This window comes from Zonotrichia albicollis, chromosome 5, assembly GCF_047830755.1.
Source record: "Zonotrichia albicollis isolate bZonAlb1 chromosome 5, bZonAlb1.hap1, whole genome shotgun sequence".
Classification (NCBI taxonomy): Eukaryota; Metazoa; Chordata; class Aves; order Passeriformes; family Passerellidae; genus Zonotrichia; species Zonotrichia albicollis.
In genome coordinates this window covers 17,987,570-18,005,326 of record NC_133823.1, presented here as the reverse complement: position 1 = coordinate 18,005,326, position 17,757 = coordinate 17,987,570, and the positions used below count along the sequence as shown (strand labels likewise).

Genomic DNA, 17,757 nt, shown 5'->3' with positions numbered 1-17,757 from the left:
TCATCATATTTATTTCTGGAAAACATATGTGCAGGAAAGAGATCCATAGGACCACTTATTTTATACTGATTTTAAAGGAAATACTGGGAATTTGGGGCCCATACATAGAGAGTATGTATGTATACATAGAGAGTACCCCTTTTGAAATGCAGGAGGGTAGCCCTTCTGCAAGCAGCTCAGCCTTTCAGATTTCAGGTATAACCCTTGTTTTGCTGGGATCTTTCAGGAACAGCACTCCAATTCTAAATTTCCAAATTTATTTGAAAACTACTGCCTTTCTGGGGTAGGGATGGGGATAATCCTCTTTTATCTTCATAGTTTCACAGACTTGTTTACTTAGGCTGAACTTCTCCATAATGCAAATGTCACTGCGCTCGCCTTAAGATTCTATTTTATTTTGTCTCTTTCTGCAAAATCCTCTCTCAAACTGAGCTTGAGACACCTTCTACTGGCCAGGTACCTCACACTGCTGCCTTCATCCTTTCCTTGTGTGGAAATAATCTGAAACCCCTGTATTTGATAAAGGAGCAAGAAGGGAGATCCATGAGGAAGTTTTTCAAGACAGGTGCCCACTAAAGTCTCTTACTGCTAACCTCCTCCCTTTTGCTCCAGCCAAGTCTTGACAATTCTTCAACAACTTCTGTTTCCTGTGGGAATGCCTCCTTCAGCCTCACAGAGCAAATCCCCTTCATAGCCTTAAAGCTTGCTTTTTCTCTCTTCTTTACAAAAGTTAAAATTAAAATAACACCTAAGGGAATGGCAAATATCCATTGCCAAATATTTGCAGTATTAGTTGGAAGGTCAAAAAACTGTAAGGAAAGATATCTTACTTCTGGAATCGGTAAATATTTCATAGATCTCCAGTGATGGCTGCATACCAAAAGCATGCTGGGATGAAATGCACAAGGTTAGGCCAAAAACCAGGAAAGAGAAGTGGGGTTTTAATTTTATATTAAAAGAAAAAAAAAAGATTTTTTTTTCTTTTAATGAAAAATACAGAAGGGTTTTAAAATGTTAATATCACCACAATAAAAGAATTGGGATGAAGATAAAATTAATTCTCCAGAAAAAGTCTTATTCCCTCAGCCTTTCAATGGGAAGATAGCAGAATCTTTCTATCCACTTTAGCAGCAACAAAACATTAAAAATAAATGTTTCCAAACAGCTCAACTTTGTCTTTCATCTTAGAAATGCAGAGATACCTACACTGTAAATTGCACGAGATTCACAACTATGTTCTTGCAGTGATTGACTGATTCCTTCATAAAGAATTTACCACTACAGAAAAGTATCTACATTTTTTTCCTGAAAAATACAGTAAGCTGTAAACTGCCCAGGAGTAAAACACAAATTGCAAAAGCTTCTCCCTTGTTGATACACCACAGAGATAAAACCCAACAGTGTGCGGGGACTGCAGCTCAATCACTCTGCCCATATGGCCCGGGCTCACACATGCTGGTCTCAAATGACTATTTCATTCCATGAAATGTGTCTTGTTCATGTTGTGACTGGCCACTGTCATGGGCCAGTCTGTGGATCAGGTAGGATTTGCTGTTTGAAACCATAAATATTAATAACTTGGCAAACTTGCTCAAAGTGTTTACAGATGGCAGTGATTCTTTTTATAAATCCAAACTTGGCAATCTCCAGAGGGATAAATTATACATTTACAGTGTACAATCTCAAAATGCCTTCACTGAAAGGGTGCTGATGCACCTAAGGAGGAATTCAGACAAGAGGAGGAGCCTCCCAGTCTCTACATCTGCTTGTGAGGAGGAGATGCACAAATCCCCTCTGCACAAAGATCCTACACGTTGAGCTGAGCAGTCAAGAATGAAGTGAGTAGGAGCTGATTTGGCTGCTCAAATGATTTGGCTTCTACATGCTGTGTGGATAGTAATTTTAATAGCAGTTTGAGAAAGGCATCAGTCTGCTGCATAATTCTGCTGCATTTCATGCCGCCTACTCTTTATCTCTGCAAGAAGACTCTGTTTAACAGCCTTTGAAGAAGTGCAGAATTGTTCTTGAATGCTTTTAATATCCATGTATTAAATTTTCCTAAACAAAATGAGATTTCATGTCCTGGACAGGCCCTAACTTGTCTTACCAGAAGGAAAAAAATGCACTCAATACAAGGGGACTGATAGCACTGGCATTTGCTCTAGATCATGCTTGAAGAATGCAAGGTAAAGCAACTTGTTCTGATTTTCAAGAGTTCATATGAATTTATACACTAAAAATACAATTACAGCAAATGAAATACAGCAAATATCACCTAAGCCTGCTCACTTTAAGATGTTCCTTTTTCTTACATCCCCACTTATTAATTAAATTCCAACTGTATGCTGGCTTCACATTTGTTACTAGGGAGGCTCTACCACTTAGAAAAGACTATGTCTTTTCTGGAGTCTTTACTTAGTGTAACAAAGTGAAGAGTAGAAAAATAAGATTTTTTACAATTATCAAGGCGTCATTTGTTTTGTCTTAAAATAGTCAGCCTATCTTCAAATTTCTTAGAAAAGAAACAACTCGAAAACTTAGATGTCAATTATTTTAGAAGTGCATTTCCACCTCACTTTTACAACATCCAGTTAGTTATGACTTAATGAAAGAATTGCTTCTTTCAAAGACTTAACTTCCCTTATCAGTAAAGAACCTTTAAGTAGACTTGAAGTTTGTAAGATTTACATGTTAGTACAGTGGAGTTAAAACAGTAAAACTGAATATACTCATCTACTTAGATTCAAATTAAAATTTGAGATTTTTAAGTAGGATTAACATAGGGGATATTATTCTCAAATCCTCAGAAAACATTTCCATTACAAAAAACACTCTGATGTGAAAATGAAAAGCAATCGATGATAGACTGCAGGATAAAATTCAAAATCAATTGTATTGATAGGATTTAAAACCTTTGATTTTGATAAATTGACACATAAAGGTTTGAAGCCTTTATGAAATGTGCAAGGCAACTGGTTTAGTGCAGTATGTACTATGGATAAGATCCTAATTTTACTGTAGGAAAATTTGTTTTAAATATGAAAGGCCCATTTTCTTGCACAGAGCAAAATTATTGCTAGAAATAATTTCAGTAATACAACTAAAGTATTTTGTTTTAAATAATTCAATTAAATGACTACACAAAATAATTTATTGGAAAGGAAAGTAGTGAAATTCTGATAGTTGCTGGAATCTGTCTATTATTGCTTTGACATTTTATAACAGAAAAAGATGGCAAGAATGAGACAAAAAAAGGGATCAACATGCACCAGAATCTATATCCCCATTATTTGTCAAGTGTCATTTACTGCTATGGAGACACCACTTCATGTTATGATACACACCTTGAGAAGGAATGATTGCTGCACATGAAAAATATTACCAGGGCAAGAAATTGCTGCTTGCACAGGTGTCAGTTTTACAGACAGCTGTGCACAGCATATCAATAATCTGCTCCTAATATGAAATAAATTCTAATGCAGGTATCAAACTCCCACCTACTTTAATACTAAATGTTCTATTAAAATGCCTAATAGTAACTGCTGCAAGCAGTTACACTGAGCAAAGCTTTTAGGAAGATTTTTATTTTAGGTCTGTATGAGCTGAGAAAATAAGTCTCACTGCAGCGGAACCTCTCAGGGAAGCTGAGGTACAAGACTGGGATCTCCCAGAGAAAATTGCAACCACCCTGAACTGCACTGATGCTGACCATGGATGGATTATTCCTGGACTCCTACCCCATATCTACATGCCCAGTCTTGACTTCTTTCTAAAATAGGCACAGAAGATAATGGCCATGTTCCCTACCTCAGGGTCTTCTGGAGTTCTTGGGCCAACTCTCTTTTTAAAAATTCCAACTGACACTTGAACAGTTCTCTTTTGTAAAAATATTTCATGTCTAGAGACACATTTAAATAGTGGCTTTCTCACACATGACAGAATTATTAGAGTTGGATGAAATTTCAGGACATTATACTGTCCAACCTGCTGCTCAAAGTATGGGAAATACTGAATTCAGACATATTCACTCTGTAATTCACTTAAAAGTGATTCTAGTTCCTCTTTTCATGCCATTAATTTCTTCATCCCTCTCTCTGTGCTAGTTCTTCTTCCATCAATAAAGAATCCAGGAAGAGAAAATGCAAACTGCAAATATAGGAGAAATTTTTTCAGTTTATCAATAAAATAGCAGGAAAGGGGGAGAAATGATATAATTTGTGAATATTTATACCAATGTGGCAAGATTACTCTCTAGGGGCTACTAATCAAAAAATGTCATCATTGTCTGTGAAAAACTGCTGTCATAGATCAAGAACTAGGTCAAAGGATTGTGAACAGGCAAAACACAATGGTTTTGAAACCTAATGGTGAAACGCAATGGTTTCATCTGAAACAGGGCAGCAAAGGATTAGATGGGCATTCCAGTATGAGCAATAAAAAGAAATGGAGAGCCAGTTATCAAAGGAAAGAATGCGAGGCCTCAAGTTAGATATGCTGATCTCAAAGTTCTGCTCTGTTTATTATTAAAAATGGAGAGGGAAACCATCAATGAAATCAGCATCTTTATAAAATCTTTATAAAGAAACAGTAGGAAGCAAAAGAATACAGAAATGGCTTGCTGCCCTAGGATGGCTGTTGAAATCAAGGATTTTGCTTGATGCAATCTAAAGAAACGTACCATTGCACAGCTAATAGCTGTACTCCAAGTTGTAAGTTAATTTAAATATCAGCTTACATTTAAAATCATTTTATCCATGGTATGAATTCCAAACTACGTACACACACCCCTCAACTCAAAAAAAACAACCTAAAATCACGCCCCCCCCCAAAATGCCCAAGCCACACAAATGGCTAGAAAGGGGACAGACTGCTCAGAATATACTAAATGCAAAATGTTGGGGGTTTTTTGCACCTTGTCCTGATGTCTGGGATGGTGATCACTAATCAGAGTCAGATTACTAGCCTCTCTTGGTTAGTAAGGCATTACTTGTTGACTACTGAGTTCTGAATGCCAGAGTGGCTGGTACAGAGTCTAAATATTTGCCACAGGTCACATCTGAGGATGTTGTGTCACTGAATGAGCTCTTGCTTGGAAACTAATTCCTTGCAGGCAGGCTGGCATCTGTGTTACATAAGTCACACCATTATGAAGGTCTTACCCAGATATCAAGGACAAAATAGCATGGTGTCTAAACTGTATTTTTAAATTAAATAATGAAACTTGAATAATTTAAACCCAGTATATTCAAATATAATTATTCAAACATATTAATTATAAAATTTGCTTGAGGCTTTTGAACTCAAAAATACATGCAAAAAAGATACATCTTAAATTAAAAGTTTATAGTTGTCTTCATAGGTACCTGGCATTTAAATACACAAACTCAGTTTTTGAGCAAAAATCATCTGCTGTGAGATTTTTAGGGTTTTTTTATTATTATTTTTAGAAGTTTTTGTGTGTGTGTTCCTTATGCCATGGCTGGTGTTTTAGGTGCTGCTCTGTTATAGAGAAGAATTCTCCTATTCATCACTTTCTAGTCTTCTAATTTAAGAATTTATTATGTAGGCAGGGAACAAAAATCAATAACACCTGACCTGAATGAACCAGATATTATGCACAGTAAATCGCTGAAGTGAGCATTTTTCTATAACTTAAAGATTAAACTTTGAACATAAGTTTTAAAATGCTCATCCAAGGCAGTCATGATTATTTATGAATATTGGATGCATCTGAAGAAAACAGGTCTGGTTGCAAAGCAATTTTTAACAGAAATAAAGATTGTTAAATTTGTTAGATAATGCAGCCTACCCGAGAAATCTTTCCAGTTCTCCTGTCAGCTGTAAAAAATATTTGGGCCAAAATTGGCTGATTCACTGAGCTGGATGGTGCAGTCTTGTGACACTGCCATCTGTGTCACACTTACTCTATCACACAAAAACCACCAATTCAGCACCTTTCAGGAATACAGAATGAACTCAAAACAGAGGGAATGTTGTCTTGTCCAAGCCCTCCTCCTCCTCAACTTCTTCACTCTTGAGAACTTCTTTCTGCATGTTTTATATTTATGACTAGCACCTTGTTCTTGCCAAACCTCTGACCTATATTCACCACCGCTTCAGGTTATGGCCAGAAAGTATGTGCCAGCAAACAGAAGAGATTCACCACACAATAAACAAATCTACAGAATGCAAAGCTTACATGTTGCATTTTGAATTGTCATTTTTTGTTTCTACTGCCCAAAAAAACAAGAGAGCTGGCTAAAATGTTTTATGCTTCATAAACACGGGTAGAATAGAAAAACATGCAAGTTCTTAATTTATCAGCTAACTCTAACAAAGACATTATCAAATAAACCTGTAAATGTTGTTGGATTTTAGAAATAGGTTTCTCTGAGGTGCTGTAAAATAGTGCCAGAACCATAAATGTTGGCAAGCAAAACATAGTCTATTGGAAGACTATAAAGCCGTAACGCTACTATTTTCAACAGGATTACGGATTTGACAAAAACCACCCTGATAAATAAATACTTACCATAGTCATTATCGTAAAAAATAATGAATTTCTGCCAGGCATATTCTGTGACCACTCTGAGAATGACATCATTTAGGTAGACGGGGGGCCGCACGGAGAGCGTGTAGTCATCGTTGCGGTTGCTCCTGGTGAGCCCGCAGCCGCTCCTCGGCGTTCCTGCCGGGGCGCGCTGGATGAAGAGGTGCGGGATGTGCATGGCATCGGCCAGAGACTGCAGGGATCCTGCTGACGTGCACCCAATGGAGCTGACAAGGGCCAGGATGCCTTGGTTCATCAGGTCACAGGCTGTAAGAACACAAAGAGATATGGGGAATGAGAGAGGTTCAGCACACATCGCCTGTTTTGCTGCTGAAATACACTAGGAGCTGAAACACAGCAAGTCCAATCAAGGAAAACATGGGTACACTTTTTATATTGAGTAATACAGATCTAAAATTCATCAAAATCACAAAGCCAGTCTATTCACTTTGAGGTTTCTTGTGGTCTAAGCTGGAAGACTGTCCTGTCCACCCCATCCAAAAATGAATTTTCCCTTTGAAATGAAATCCATCACTGGATCTTCTCAAAAACACTAAGAACTGATTTTGGCTATGGAATTACATGACCAGTCAAGGAGATAAGCACTCTTCAAAGTCCAGCACAACAGCTCGATGAATAATACTATCTTTTGCATTATACAGGGAAAACTTGTAATAACAGCTCAGGCTTGCTGTTAACTTTTGAAGACAACTGAATAGCATTATGTGCATTAACATGTCCAAGGGAAAAAAGTTTCTTCTAGGATTTAAGAGGTATATGTATATAGGATGTATATATCTCACATAAACTTTTCTTTTTCTTTAGAAGAAAAACAACCTTCCCCTCGCCCCCAAGCTAGTCTTATAGTAGCAAAATGCTTTCAAAATTCAGTGAACAGTTTCTATACATTTAATTTCCTCATCTCTTTAAGACATGAAGTTGACTGCAAAATATAACACCTTAAGACTAACTAATGGTCCTATTAATTACAGTAGACAGCCTTAAGTACAACACCAGTAACATCCACATTAATAAAATGGTGTTTATCATGAACAATGTTGATGCAATCACTAAATATCAAAGAAATTTATAATCATTAGGTCTGCAATTTTGAAGGGTTACCCTGTGAATCAGAGTCATGTGTTTATACTGTGTTTCTGAAGTGCTGGAGAGCCTGAATGAAGAGATAACATGGACTTGTAGCATAATTCTCCAGAACACAACCAAGGCTAAATTTTGAAATAGTCAAATTTTCACTGGCAGTTACACAAGCAGTTAACCTGCATTCGCACATGTAAATGAGTAATGGGATGGTAAAACCAATATGTGTTTAATTATGAATATCTAATACTAAACTGTGCAATCATTTCTTCTGCAGGACTACTCTGCACACACAACAGGTGCAGGCCAAAACAAGAAACCCACATGTGAGAATATATTCACCTGAAAATATAAAAACATGTTTTAGTGCCAGACCTGCTGTCTCACATCATATGGCTCTTACTCACAGTGAGTAATATTTTACTTTGCAAACACACTATTGAACTCAATGGGAATATTTGCAGTGTGAGGAATAGAGTTTCACACCAGGCCCATATGAAGATTGACTTTGAAGCCAAAGGACAGCACCACAAGTCAGGAGTGCTGAGAACCACTGTCTCCTAAAGCCAGAACACTATTTTCATTAAGAGAGAGAGATCTGGAACATACAAGAGTGTATTTCCAGGCCCTATTTCCCATGCTGCTGCTGAGGCTTTGTCCCTTGGAGCCCTTCTGAATTCCCTCATGCAGATAAATATGGGAGAGAGAGAGCATTCCCACACAGAGCTTTCAAAGTGTTTTGGCTTAGGATAAAGTGTTCTCTCTGTTACACACTCTGAATACAGCTCAGATTCTGGACATTAGGTTAAAGCTAATACATTTTTGATAATTTCAAGTATCCTTCTTCAGGAAAGTATCAATATGATTGATAATGGGACAAAAAATTATTGATATTTCACAAGTTTCTAAAATTTAGAACATTTCAAAACAATCTTAATAACTATTCATCTTTCATGCTGCTTGTTACAGTCCTTCCTCATCACTTTAATCAAAGATAAAAGGCTTGTCAAGTTAAATTTTTAGGGACATGCTGAATCTCTTTCTTTATTTGGTTTTCCTGTACCAAGGGCTGCAATATCTAGGTTGCATATCCCAGTGAGAGTGCCATGGTTTGAGAAAAAAAACTATTTTCTGTTGATATGTTGCTAGATATTGATATAATTGATATGAAAAAAAAAAAGTTAGATTTTTCAAAAGCCTAATTCAACAAAACATTAAGATTTTTGCCTCTGATGTCACTTGTTCAGATAAAATATGTGGTGTGACCCACCAGTCAATGAAGCCTGACTTTTAAAAATAGAGCCATGTCAAAATGCATTCTAGAAATTGCTTGAAAATGTCTAAATTTCCAGGCATACTTTCAGACTCTCGATAACCACTCCCTGTAATGCCATGGAGTGGGAGATATGCTTTTTATGAAAATTGTTATTGAAACATGAAGAGGAAGAAAACAGCATGGAACATTCAGCTCCACAGGACCAAATCTTAATACGGGCAAACAAACTGAATGAAGGATGAAAATCTTCTCCCTTAACACTGCATCACATTTGTTACAACAGCCTCAGGAATGAAGTTGCCTGGGTGTCTCTTTCTTCCATGATATGCTTATGAGAATTGTGCTGGCTGAATTGGGACAATATGCACTTAATTACGCTAAAATAGACCTCACTCCTGCACTCTTAGAGGCTAGTTAATACACAGACTAGCTGCTGGAGAAGGGACAATATCTCAGAAGGAGCTTTTTCTAGAAAATCAGTGCCTGAATTGAGAGTTCACCTCTCAGTCAGACTGACTGGATTATTCTTTGAACAGAAATATAGTTTCTGCAGTATAAACATATACAAAGTAAAGCCTATGTCTTATGTAAAATATCATGTATGACACGGAAATATTTCTCAGCCAAGAAGAACTTTTGTTGTCTCCAGTAGAAGAGTTCATTGGTAAAAAGCACAAGATTGAGGTCTATGTACTTGCTCAAGTAATGCCAGCTCTATTAAATCCTGCTCCTAGTGTTCCAAATCTTTCAATTGCATCTTACCAATGGATTAAAAGCTATAGTTCAAACATATTTGAGATCTTGGTTGCATTTCCTTCCCCGAGGGCTGAAATATCCAAGTTTTGTTTTGCCCCATCTATGTTAAAAAACCCACATACTCATATGTGTGTGTATATATATATATATACACACACACACACTTGAATGCTATGTTGGCATTCAAAACTCTGTCGCAATTTAATTTACTATAACCTCCTTGGTTGGTTGTATTTTCAAGCTGGTGTTTAGTCTACTGCCAATATGATCAAGGAATATTAGTTTACCATCAAGTAGAGAAATAAAAAATATTGCTGTGTCTATAAAGTCCTCAGTCATACCCTGTAGAAATGCCAAACTCAGATGGACCTGTACACAGCTCCATCAGAAATTTAACAAAGGAAGAACAGAAGTTCAGTAATAGTGTTTCTAAAATATTGACTCAAACTATAAGCTACATTTAAACAGAAGCTGTCCAAATATTAGCTCACTCTTCTAATCACCATGTAGCAGATGTTCTTAACAACTGCATCTTCACCAGCTAAAGGAATAAAACTGATCACATTATTTTCAACATATCATAGAGAGAACATGAAGAATATCCGTAAGATGACTTAAAATGCTTCATCATTTTATATATATGTACAGCATGTATAGCACATGCTGGCATGTACTCAGCATTATGTTTAACTCTCCAGCTTAACCTGGTCTTTTTTCAAAATGCAAAGTTTCTGAATTTTCAATGCTGGTGGGCCAATTGCCAGTAACAAAAAAGCAATCTTTCAGAGTAAAAACTCTTGCTAGTTTGGCAGGCATCTACAGAAAATAAAAAAACCGCAATTTTGTGGCTAGTGTGCTATTTTTTTAAATAAAGAGCACAACCAATTGAATTGGAAATAAATAATTTACATCTAGGCTATCAGCATGTACAAGCATCTCCAGCAAAGCAGAATTTAAATGGTCATGGTAACAACTGTGTCCCTAAAATGAGTTCTCTCTAAAATGGAAAGAATGGTAGGTCCTTAAATAACTACTAGTTACTGCAATGTAGAAAGAAAACACCCCAAAAAATCTATAAATAAGCGCAAGTTAAAAACAGATGTAGGGATAAATAAGATGCACCAAAAAAAAAAAAAAAGGACTACTGAGTTTCAACTTTTATTGCTATGAAAGTGAGAATTTTCTTTCTTATTTCTCCCATGTTCTTCTAATAGTAAATCACAACACATCATCCTCATCTACTGTGAACTGATGAGCCAAACTGAAAAAAGTAGTGTAGGATCTCTAGAGACTTGGCTAGCAGTCCAATTTTGCTCCCACTTAAATTGTTTGTTAAACAAAGTCAGAGCAACTCTTAACACTATGTTTTTGAAAATGCTAAATTCTGTGCATAAATAGTGGGTAGGATCCCTTTAAATAACCAGACATGTATTCTATGGTTCTTTTAAGCTTCTGTAATTTAGAAACTACCAGGCTCCTTCCAGAAGAGCAGCAGTGTTTGACTGAGATGATGCTGAGTAAACAAAAATTAGCTCTGAAGGCTGTTCCCAGAATCATGGTCCCATGGGCCAGCCACACACCTCAGTGTCATTCCGCTGGATGTCCTCTTCCAAGCTGACATCATTTCAATCTCAGTGCTCCTGGATGTTTTCCACATTACCCATGTAGTGTAATGCCTCCAAGCTATTTATCTGAATGTGAATCTGGGGAAGAAAACCTCTCATGACTGATATCTCTGATTTGGGATGGAGACTATAAACAGTTTGTTACCCTGTGCATCTGCTCTATGTTTTGAAAATGCTCTAAGGACTTTATCACCAGGACGGTTCCATACAGTTGGGCCAAATTTGCTTTCCTTTGATTTCTGCTTAAGGTGAATACAGTCTTTCCACAGAAAGATTTTTTCTTACTCTATTTGGAGTCTGTACAATTAACCACCAGAAGAATCCCAGGTTCCCTTGAAGACTCAGATTTATTCTCCATCTCATCCAAATGGCCAGGAACATACACTTTGGTCAGAGGGCAGGGAAAAAAAACCTAATCCATAGGAGCCTCAGGTTTTTTCCATACAGTAGTAATGAAGAGAGCACTAATGGATTTATTAAAGCATTCCAGAAAGTCACTGTCCCTATTTGTGCTAATCCACATCCAAACCAGGATACACATCTGATTCAAGGGTCAAAATACCTGAGCCCTTAGAAATGCATATTAGGCAGCTTCTATGTAGCTTTGGAAATACAAGCTATTATTTCTTGTTCATTTTGAAAATATGCTGTTGGCTGCTCCTTAAATCCTTTCTGAGCTTCAGGGTGCTGATGAAGACTGAGGGACCATAGCATACAAATTCTCTGTTGCAAAGGGTAAGGAATAAGGTTAAAATCTGCATTTCTTTCACTGTGATGTTCTGCTCCCTCCCAAAATGCATGCATATTTTTGTCTTTGTCACCTTTAAATGTTCCCCAAACCACCCATGAATACATTGCAGAAAGATAGTATATTCACAAGAAAACAGCCATGAAAAGGGACGAGAAGTTTAAACAGATAAACTACAGGTCTTTCTGTTTGGTGTTCATAATCTCAGATGCAAGAAATAGAATGAAATGTGACTGAGATCCATGATCAAGTGAGATTGGTCTCAAATTTCAAATAAATCCTTTTAGTCACTTTTGGATGGCAATTCTGCTCTTGCAAATTATTTTTCCTTCATAACACAATGGTTCATCCCAGACTTAGAGCTGAATAATTTCTAGAAGAATGGCAGCACATTTTTAATATATCCTGAAAACTCTTCAGAAGGAAATAAGGATAAAGTGGGGGGGAGGGGAAATTATTGACTGGATTTTAAAGAATATTCTCCTTTGCAATGAAGATAACAGTCTATCCTGTTCCTTTTTTAGATAAGGTTAGAGAATTCCACTTAATTTACATCTTCTCTGTAAACGTTGGTAAAAATTTCCCTCCTGCCACTACATTCTGACTAACAGTACATACACAATTCTGACTAACAGTATTTTAAATTCACTTGTAATTAACCTTTAAGGGATTTTAGTTTGTCCTGACTGTAAAACAAACTTGTGCTTGAGCCTTAGCAGCTGTGCTTTCTAAGCCTTGGGATTTCTTTGTTTGGGAAAAATAATCCAATCTTCTGATATCTAAAACTATTACCAGAAAGCACATTTGCATCTCTGTTGCACAAAGCACCACAACGACTTTTGGAACTTTCAATATTAAAAAGCACTTGAGAGCCTTTTCTGGGTCAGATATCTTCCTGTATATAAGCTTTGCCAACTACGGTAGAGTTAAATCCATCACATTAAAATGCAATAAATAATCTGAGCCTTGAAAAAAAACAGCTACAAGTCTCCCAGATTTGGAGGGAAGCAAGATTTATACATGAAAGGTATTTTGATGCCATGACTTGCAGGATTCAGTTAGAGCGCTTGAAAGAACTACATCTTATAAAGGCCACCAAACAGAAAGAAGGGTCCACAAGTTCTCTTTTTGGACAAGCATCCTGATTTATTTACTTTTTCCTGCTTGCCAACCTTTAGCTCTTCCATTTGATTCTACAGATGCCAAAAGAGGATACATGTCTTGCCAGGTTAGCACATCAGGCAGAGAAACAGCAGCATAACTTCTTATGTTTTTTAAATCTGGTTTTTACCTGGTACTCAACAGTTGCACTCAGGCTTTGTGTCAGGCAAATGATGGTTCTCAGCTTTTCAAGAAGCCTGAACATTTTAAAAAACATTTAGAACCACTCCCCCACTTTAAAGAAGTTACACGGGCACAAATCTTCAGCAGAAGAGTGGCTTTATATGCCATGTCTGTTAGGATGTAAACCTGAATATACTCCCCAAAATGCACAGGATGTTTTCAGAGTGCCTATGGTTGATATGTCAAAAGAGGATGCAGTATTGATAAATCTGGAAAAAGGAGGCTGTGCCAGGCAGCACTGCTGTAGAAAGGTTTGAAATGTGCACTAAGATGTGAAAAGGGGCATGGAAAGAAATTTAAAATCAATTAAGGCTAGGCAGTGACATTCACTGGAGAAAAGGCAAGATACACATCACAAAACTGACCTCTAGAGTCCTGTCATCTCAACTGAGATGTCTGTCTGAAAAGGTAACGTAGCCTATTGGAAAATAAGAAATGCAAGGAAACAGGCATAGATTCCAAGAATGCCTCCAAAATATTCTCTTTGATTTGTGCTGAACTCCCACCAACACAAGCCAAATTTCATCTACTGCCAGCATCCTTGCTCAAAGTGTTGCATGAGCAATTTCCATTCATCCAATCAAAACTTCCCATTTCCAGTGCTAGATTCCACTTGATTACCTAATTTATGAAGGACATATTTCCTCAGTGTACAATGACAACTTGATCTCTTACTTTGCTCCTTCACCCTTGCACTGTTTCTGGATCTTTTATTTCCTTAACCAGCTGTTTCAAGTGTTACTAGGCAGCACATACTCTCTGATACCCTTTCAATATCAAGCTTGCCTGCTGCACAGCAGACAATTGCTGCTTAGCAGCAATTATATGGAAACAATAAGGCTGAGTCTTAAAGCAGCTTAATATAAAATTAAATATAAGTTTATCAGAAGATAGCATCCTGATAAAATCACAGGGATTTACTATAATTCTGTGTTCTCTGGAAGTCTGTGTAGAAGTGCTGGGGAGAAAAAAAAAAACACCACCAACAAAATCTGTTAAAAGAAACCAGGGAATTTTCTTCTTAAGAGAATAAAAGATTGAACTTTATGACATTTGACAAAAATTACACTTTCTTTGCCCCCTGTGAATCAGACTGTCTTACAATTTTTTGCCTTCCATCCTTTCTGTCTTGGGTCTAACTTTCTTTCCTATCTGATTTTTCCTGCCCTGAGCACCAGAGAGCATTGGCTTACATCCTCCCCTTGCCAGTTCACCTCTCCTTAGAATCCGCTCCAGACAGGCAAAACAACTCTTTTTTTTCTTCTTCATGTCACCTCATCTATCTCTTGTTTTTCGTTTTTATTTTTCCCCCTCCTTCTTCACTCTGTTGCCTCCAATGCCCAGAAACAAAATCTAGAGAACCTGACACTGGACTGAGAATCTGAAGATTGTTGCATGACTAATTTGGGATTAGTAGTCTGATTTCCCTTACGCTTTGGTGATTATGACACTTGGACACCTTTGTGGAATGCTTTTGCATGATCTAAATGAAAGAGATTGCACTTGAGTTCCCCCCACCCAAATTTTCAAGGTTAGAAGGCCCATTTCTGAGAATAACTCACATCACCAGAGCTCCTTTACATCTCCTCTCTTTTCTGAAATGCTTCATGGCCCCCCTTCTCTTGCCCAAACTATTAATATGGAGACAACAGGCTCTGCTGGAGAGATACAGTGGGAAGCACAATACCACAGCCCAGTCCAGGGCAGACAAAAGAACACACAGCTGGTAGCATTAGTTTAATTGGAAGCCCTACAATGGGAAGAGCTGCCTGTGCTGCCCTGGATGAGCCTGGCATCCTTCCAAGCAAAGATATTACTGAGCAACACTGCTCAAAATCAGACCATCCCCCAAACCAAAAGAAATCTGTGAAAAGTAATCTGGGAGAGCTTTCTTTCCTGCAGTGCAAACAGCAAATATTCAGGGAATGTTCTGCTATGGGGACAGCTAAGCAACTATTTCAGTCTTTTAATGTGGCATTGCAGACAATGTTTCCCAAGTCGAAAAAGGTATACATTTATTTCTTAAAAGAAACCCTCCAAATAACAACAACAAAAAAAGAAACAAACAAACAACAACAAAAGAAAAAGGCGCCAATTCTTCCAGATGAGTGAATCAAACAGATCAACTTAAGAGCAAACAACACAAACGCCAGATCTTGCATTTGACACAAAAAAGGGAAACAGACCCTACATCAAGACAAAGAACTTTATATGAGAACAAGCAGAAAGCAAGGGAGGTGGTACATCAGTTGCAAAAAAATACATAAAAATACATGAAAAAACTGTGAAGTCTGTAGGAGTTCAGAGCATCAGTTCCATTAGCAACTTAGCCACTCAAGAAAACCTCAGATGAGTCAAAACAACTATCACCATTATTATCTGCTAAGAATAGACATTCTGCTTGTTTCACTGACTGACACACAGGAAAACAAGCATGAAAAGAATAAAAAAATCAACTACCTTTAACTTTTAGTTTTTATTTGCAGCTCTGAAAGTGCTTTGCAAAGATGCTCAGCATCTTCATCTCTATTTCAGAGAATAAAAAACCCCAGATGTGCCAAGAGGAGTTGCTTGCCCAAGGTCAAAAAGCAAAGCAAGAAAATTGTTTTCCGTGCCAAACTCAAACAAGCAAAAAGGCTGAAAATAAAGTTCTTTGTTGCAACTTTTCATTGTTTGTTTCGTGCATTAGTGTGCCATTGAAAGTGTTTTATATTCTGAGCCCAATGTAACAATGCTTTATTAAAAGTAAAGATTTTGAAGGAAGGCAAGGCAACCTACAAAACAGAATTAAGTGACAAAGACTTTCAGACCCACAGTGACCCCAGAGCAAGACCACTGTTGATTATGACAAAATACTGAGACACAAGTATGTAGTCAATGGAGAGTAAATGTGGAAAAGGAAACCAGAGCTGTAGGTGAGATACAAAGTATTGATGGATTGATTACACAAAGTGCCAGCACACATGGAGAAGGCATTTTAAGCAGAAGTATTTGATAAAGGAGTAAACATTTTGCAAGGAAAACTACAGATGAGAGTTCAACAGAGGGAAATTGTAAGGTATTGAGGTAAGGGGGGGGGCAGGGTGGAACTATGCATAGATAATTCAGCTCCTGAGCTCATGATCATGAGTTTTGGAAAAAGATATAAATACTCATGTCAGAGGACTCCAGCATCTTTGCTCATATTATTTAAAAACACTCTCAATATGGTTTCTTTCATACCTTATGTGCAGTGTGATTGGCTCTAGCAACACACTAGATAAGCCAGAGATTCAATAACAAGTATGCAAGACCTAAAAATCCAGAACAACACATTGACAAAGAGCTGAGGGTGCAATGCTGACATAGTGAAGATAAGAAATCAGAAATGTTAAAACAGTACTAGAGAAAGGCATGGGGAGAGCAAAAAAAGGAACAAAGGACTTTGCAAGCAACAACAATAAAGGAATATAACAAGGGATGACATCAGCTTTGAGGTAATAGAGAAGGATGTTAAATGCTAGTAAGTGATGAGACAGTAAGATGTGCAGCTGGGGAGTAATAAATCCTTTTAGATATCAGGGAGGAGGAGGTTGCTGCTGTGTGGGAGTAATGGAGGAGAGCAGAAGATACAGCAAGGGGGACCGTGACAGTGATACTGTACTGTATCTGCTGAAGTGCAAATAGCCAATGCATTGACAGACGTGTCAGCCAAAAGGGCACTGGGGAAAAATCAACTTGGGGCATGTTACAGACAAAGCAGCAGCTGGGCTTGGCAGCAGCTTCAGCATGTGAAGAGAAGGAGAGAGAAGACAAAATGTGCCTAAGTCTCAGAGTCTATTTTTGCTTTCTTACTCCAGGAATAATAATGGTGCAGTGTTCCTTTAGTGCCAGTTGCAACCTTTTACTGAGATTGCTTTGACTGTAATGGCTGCAAGAGATGCCAGGAAAAGAAGGTAATGAAGCTTTTCTTTTCTCTTGACTTTTTCCAATGTCACAGAAAAAGAAATTTGCATAACTCCAAAATAGAAAATATACATTTTCAATAAGGACCATTTGAGTAACACTAAACACTTAACCATAATTGAAACCAGCAGTTGTTCTAAACCTTTCACACCATGATAAAATAGGATTGAAATGAAATTTAAAACCGGTTGTCATCATATTTCAAAAGTTCCCTACCTTCTCAGTGATTTCTCATGGGCAACTCCTTGCAGCACTGACTCTGTCCCTCTCCACAGCACAACCAACAAACTCCAACTCTCCTCACCCAGCTAACCCACTCTTTTGTAGCACTTGTTTTCTTATTAGACACAGCTGAGGCCTATTAAGGGCAGGCCTGTTCCTAATCTTTGGTGATTAGTACAGTTGCAACTCC

At 37.5% G+C, this 17,757-nt stretch overlaps 1 protein-coding gene across 6 annotated transcripts in view; it reads right to left on the bottom strand.

Moving 5' to 3' along the window:
* Nucleotides 1–17,757, bottom strand: part of GRID2 (glutamate ionotropic receptor delta type subunit 2) — a 679,311-nt gene that overhangs the window by 276,818 nt on the left and 384,736 nt on the right. For all 6 annotated transcript variants that reach the window (XR_012580377.1, XR_012580376.1, XM_005484610.4 and 3 more), the window contains exon 3: nucleotides 6,533–6,817. Coding sequence is in view for 4 of the 6 variants with exons in the window: in XM_005484610.4 (XP_005484667.1) it covers nucleotides 6,533–6,817 (285 nt within the window). In the remaining 2 variants the exon portion in view is untranslated. The remainder of the gene's footprint in view (nucleotides 1–6,532; nucleotides 6,818–17,757) is intronic.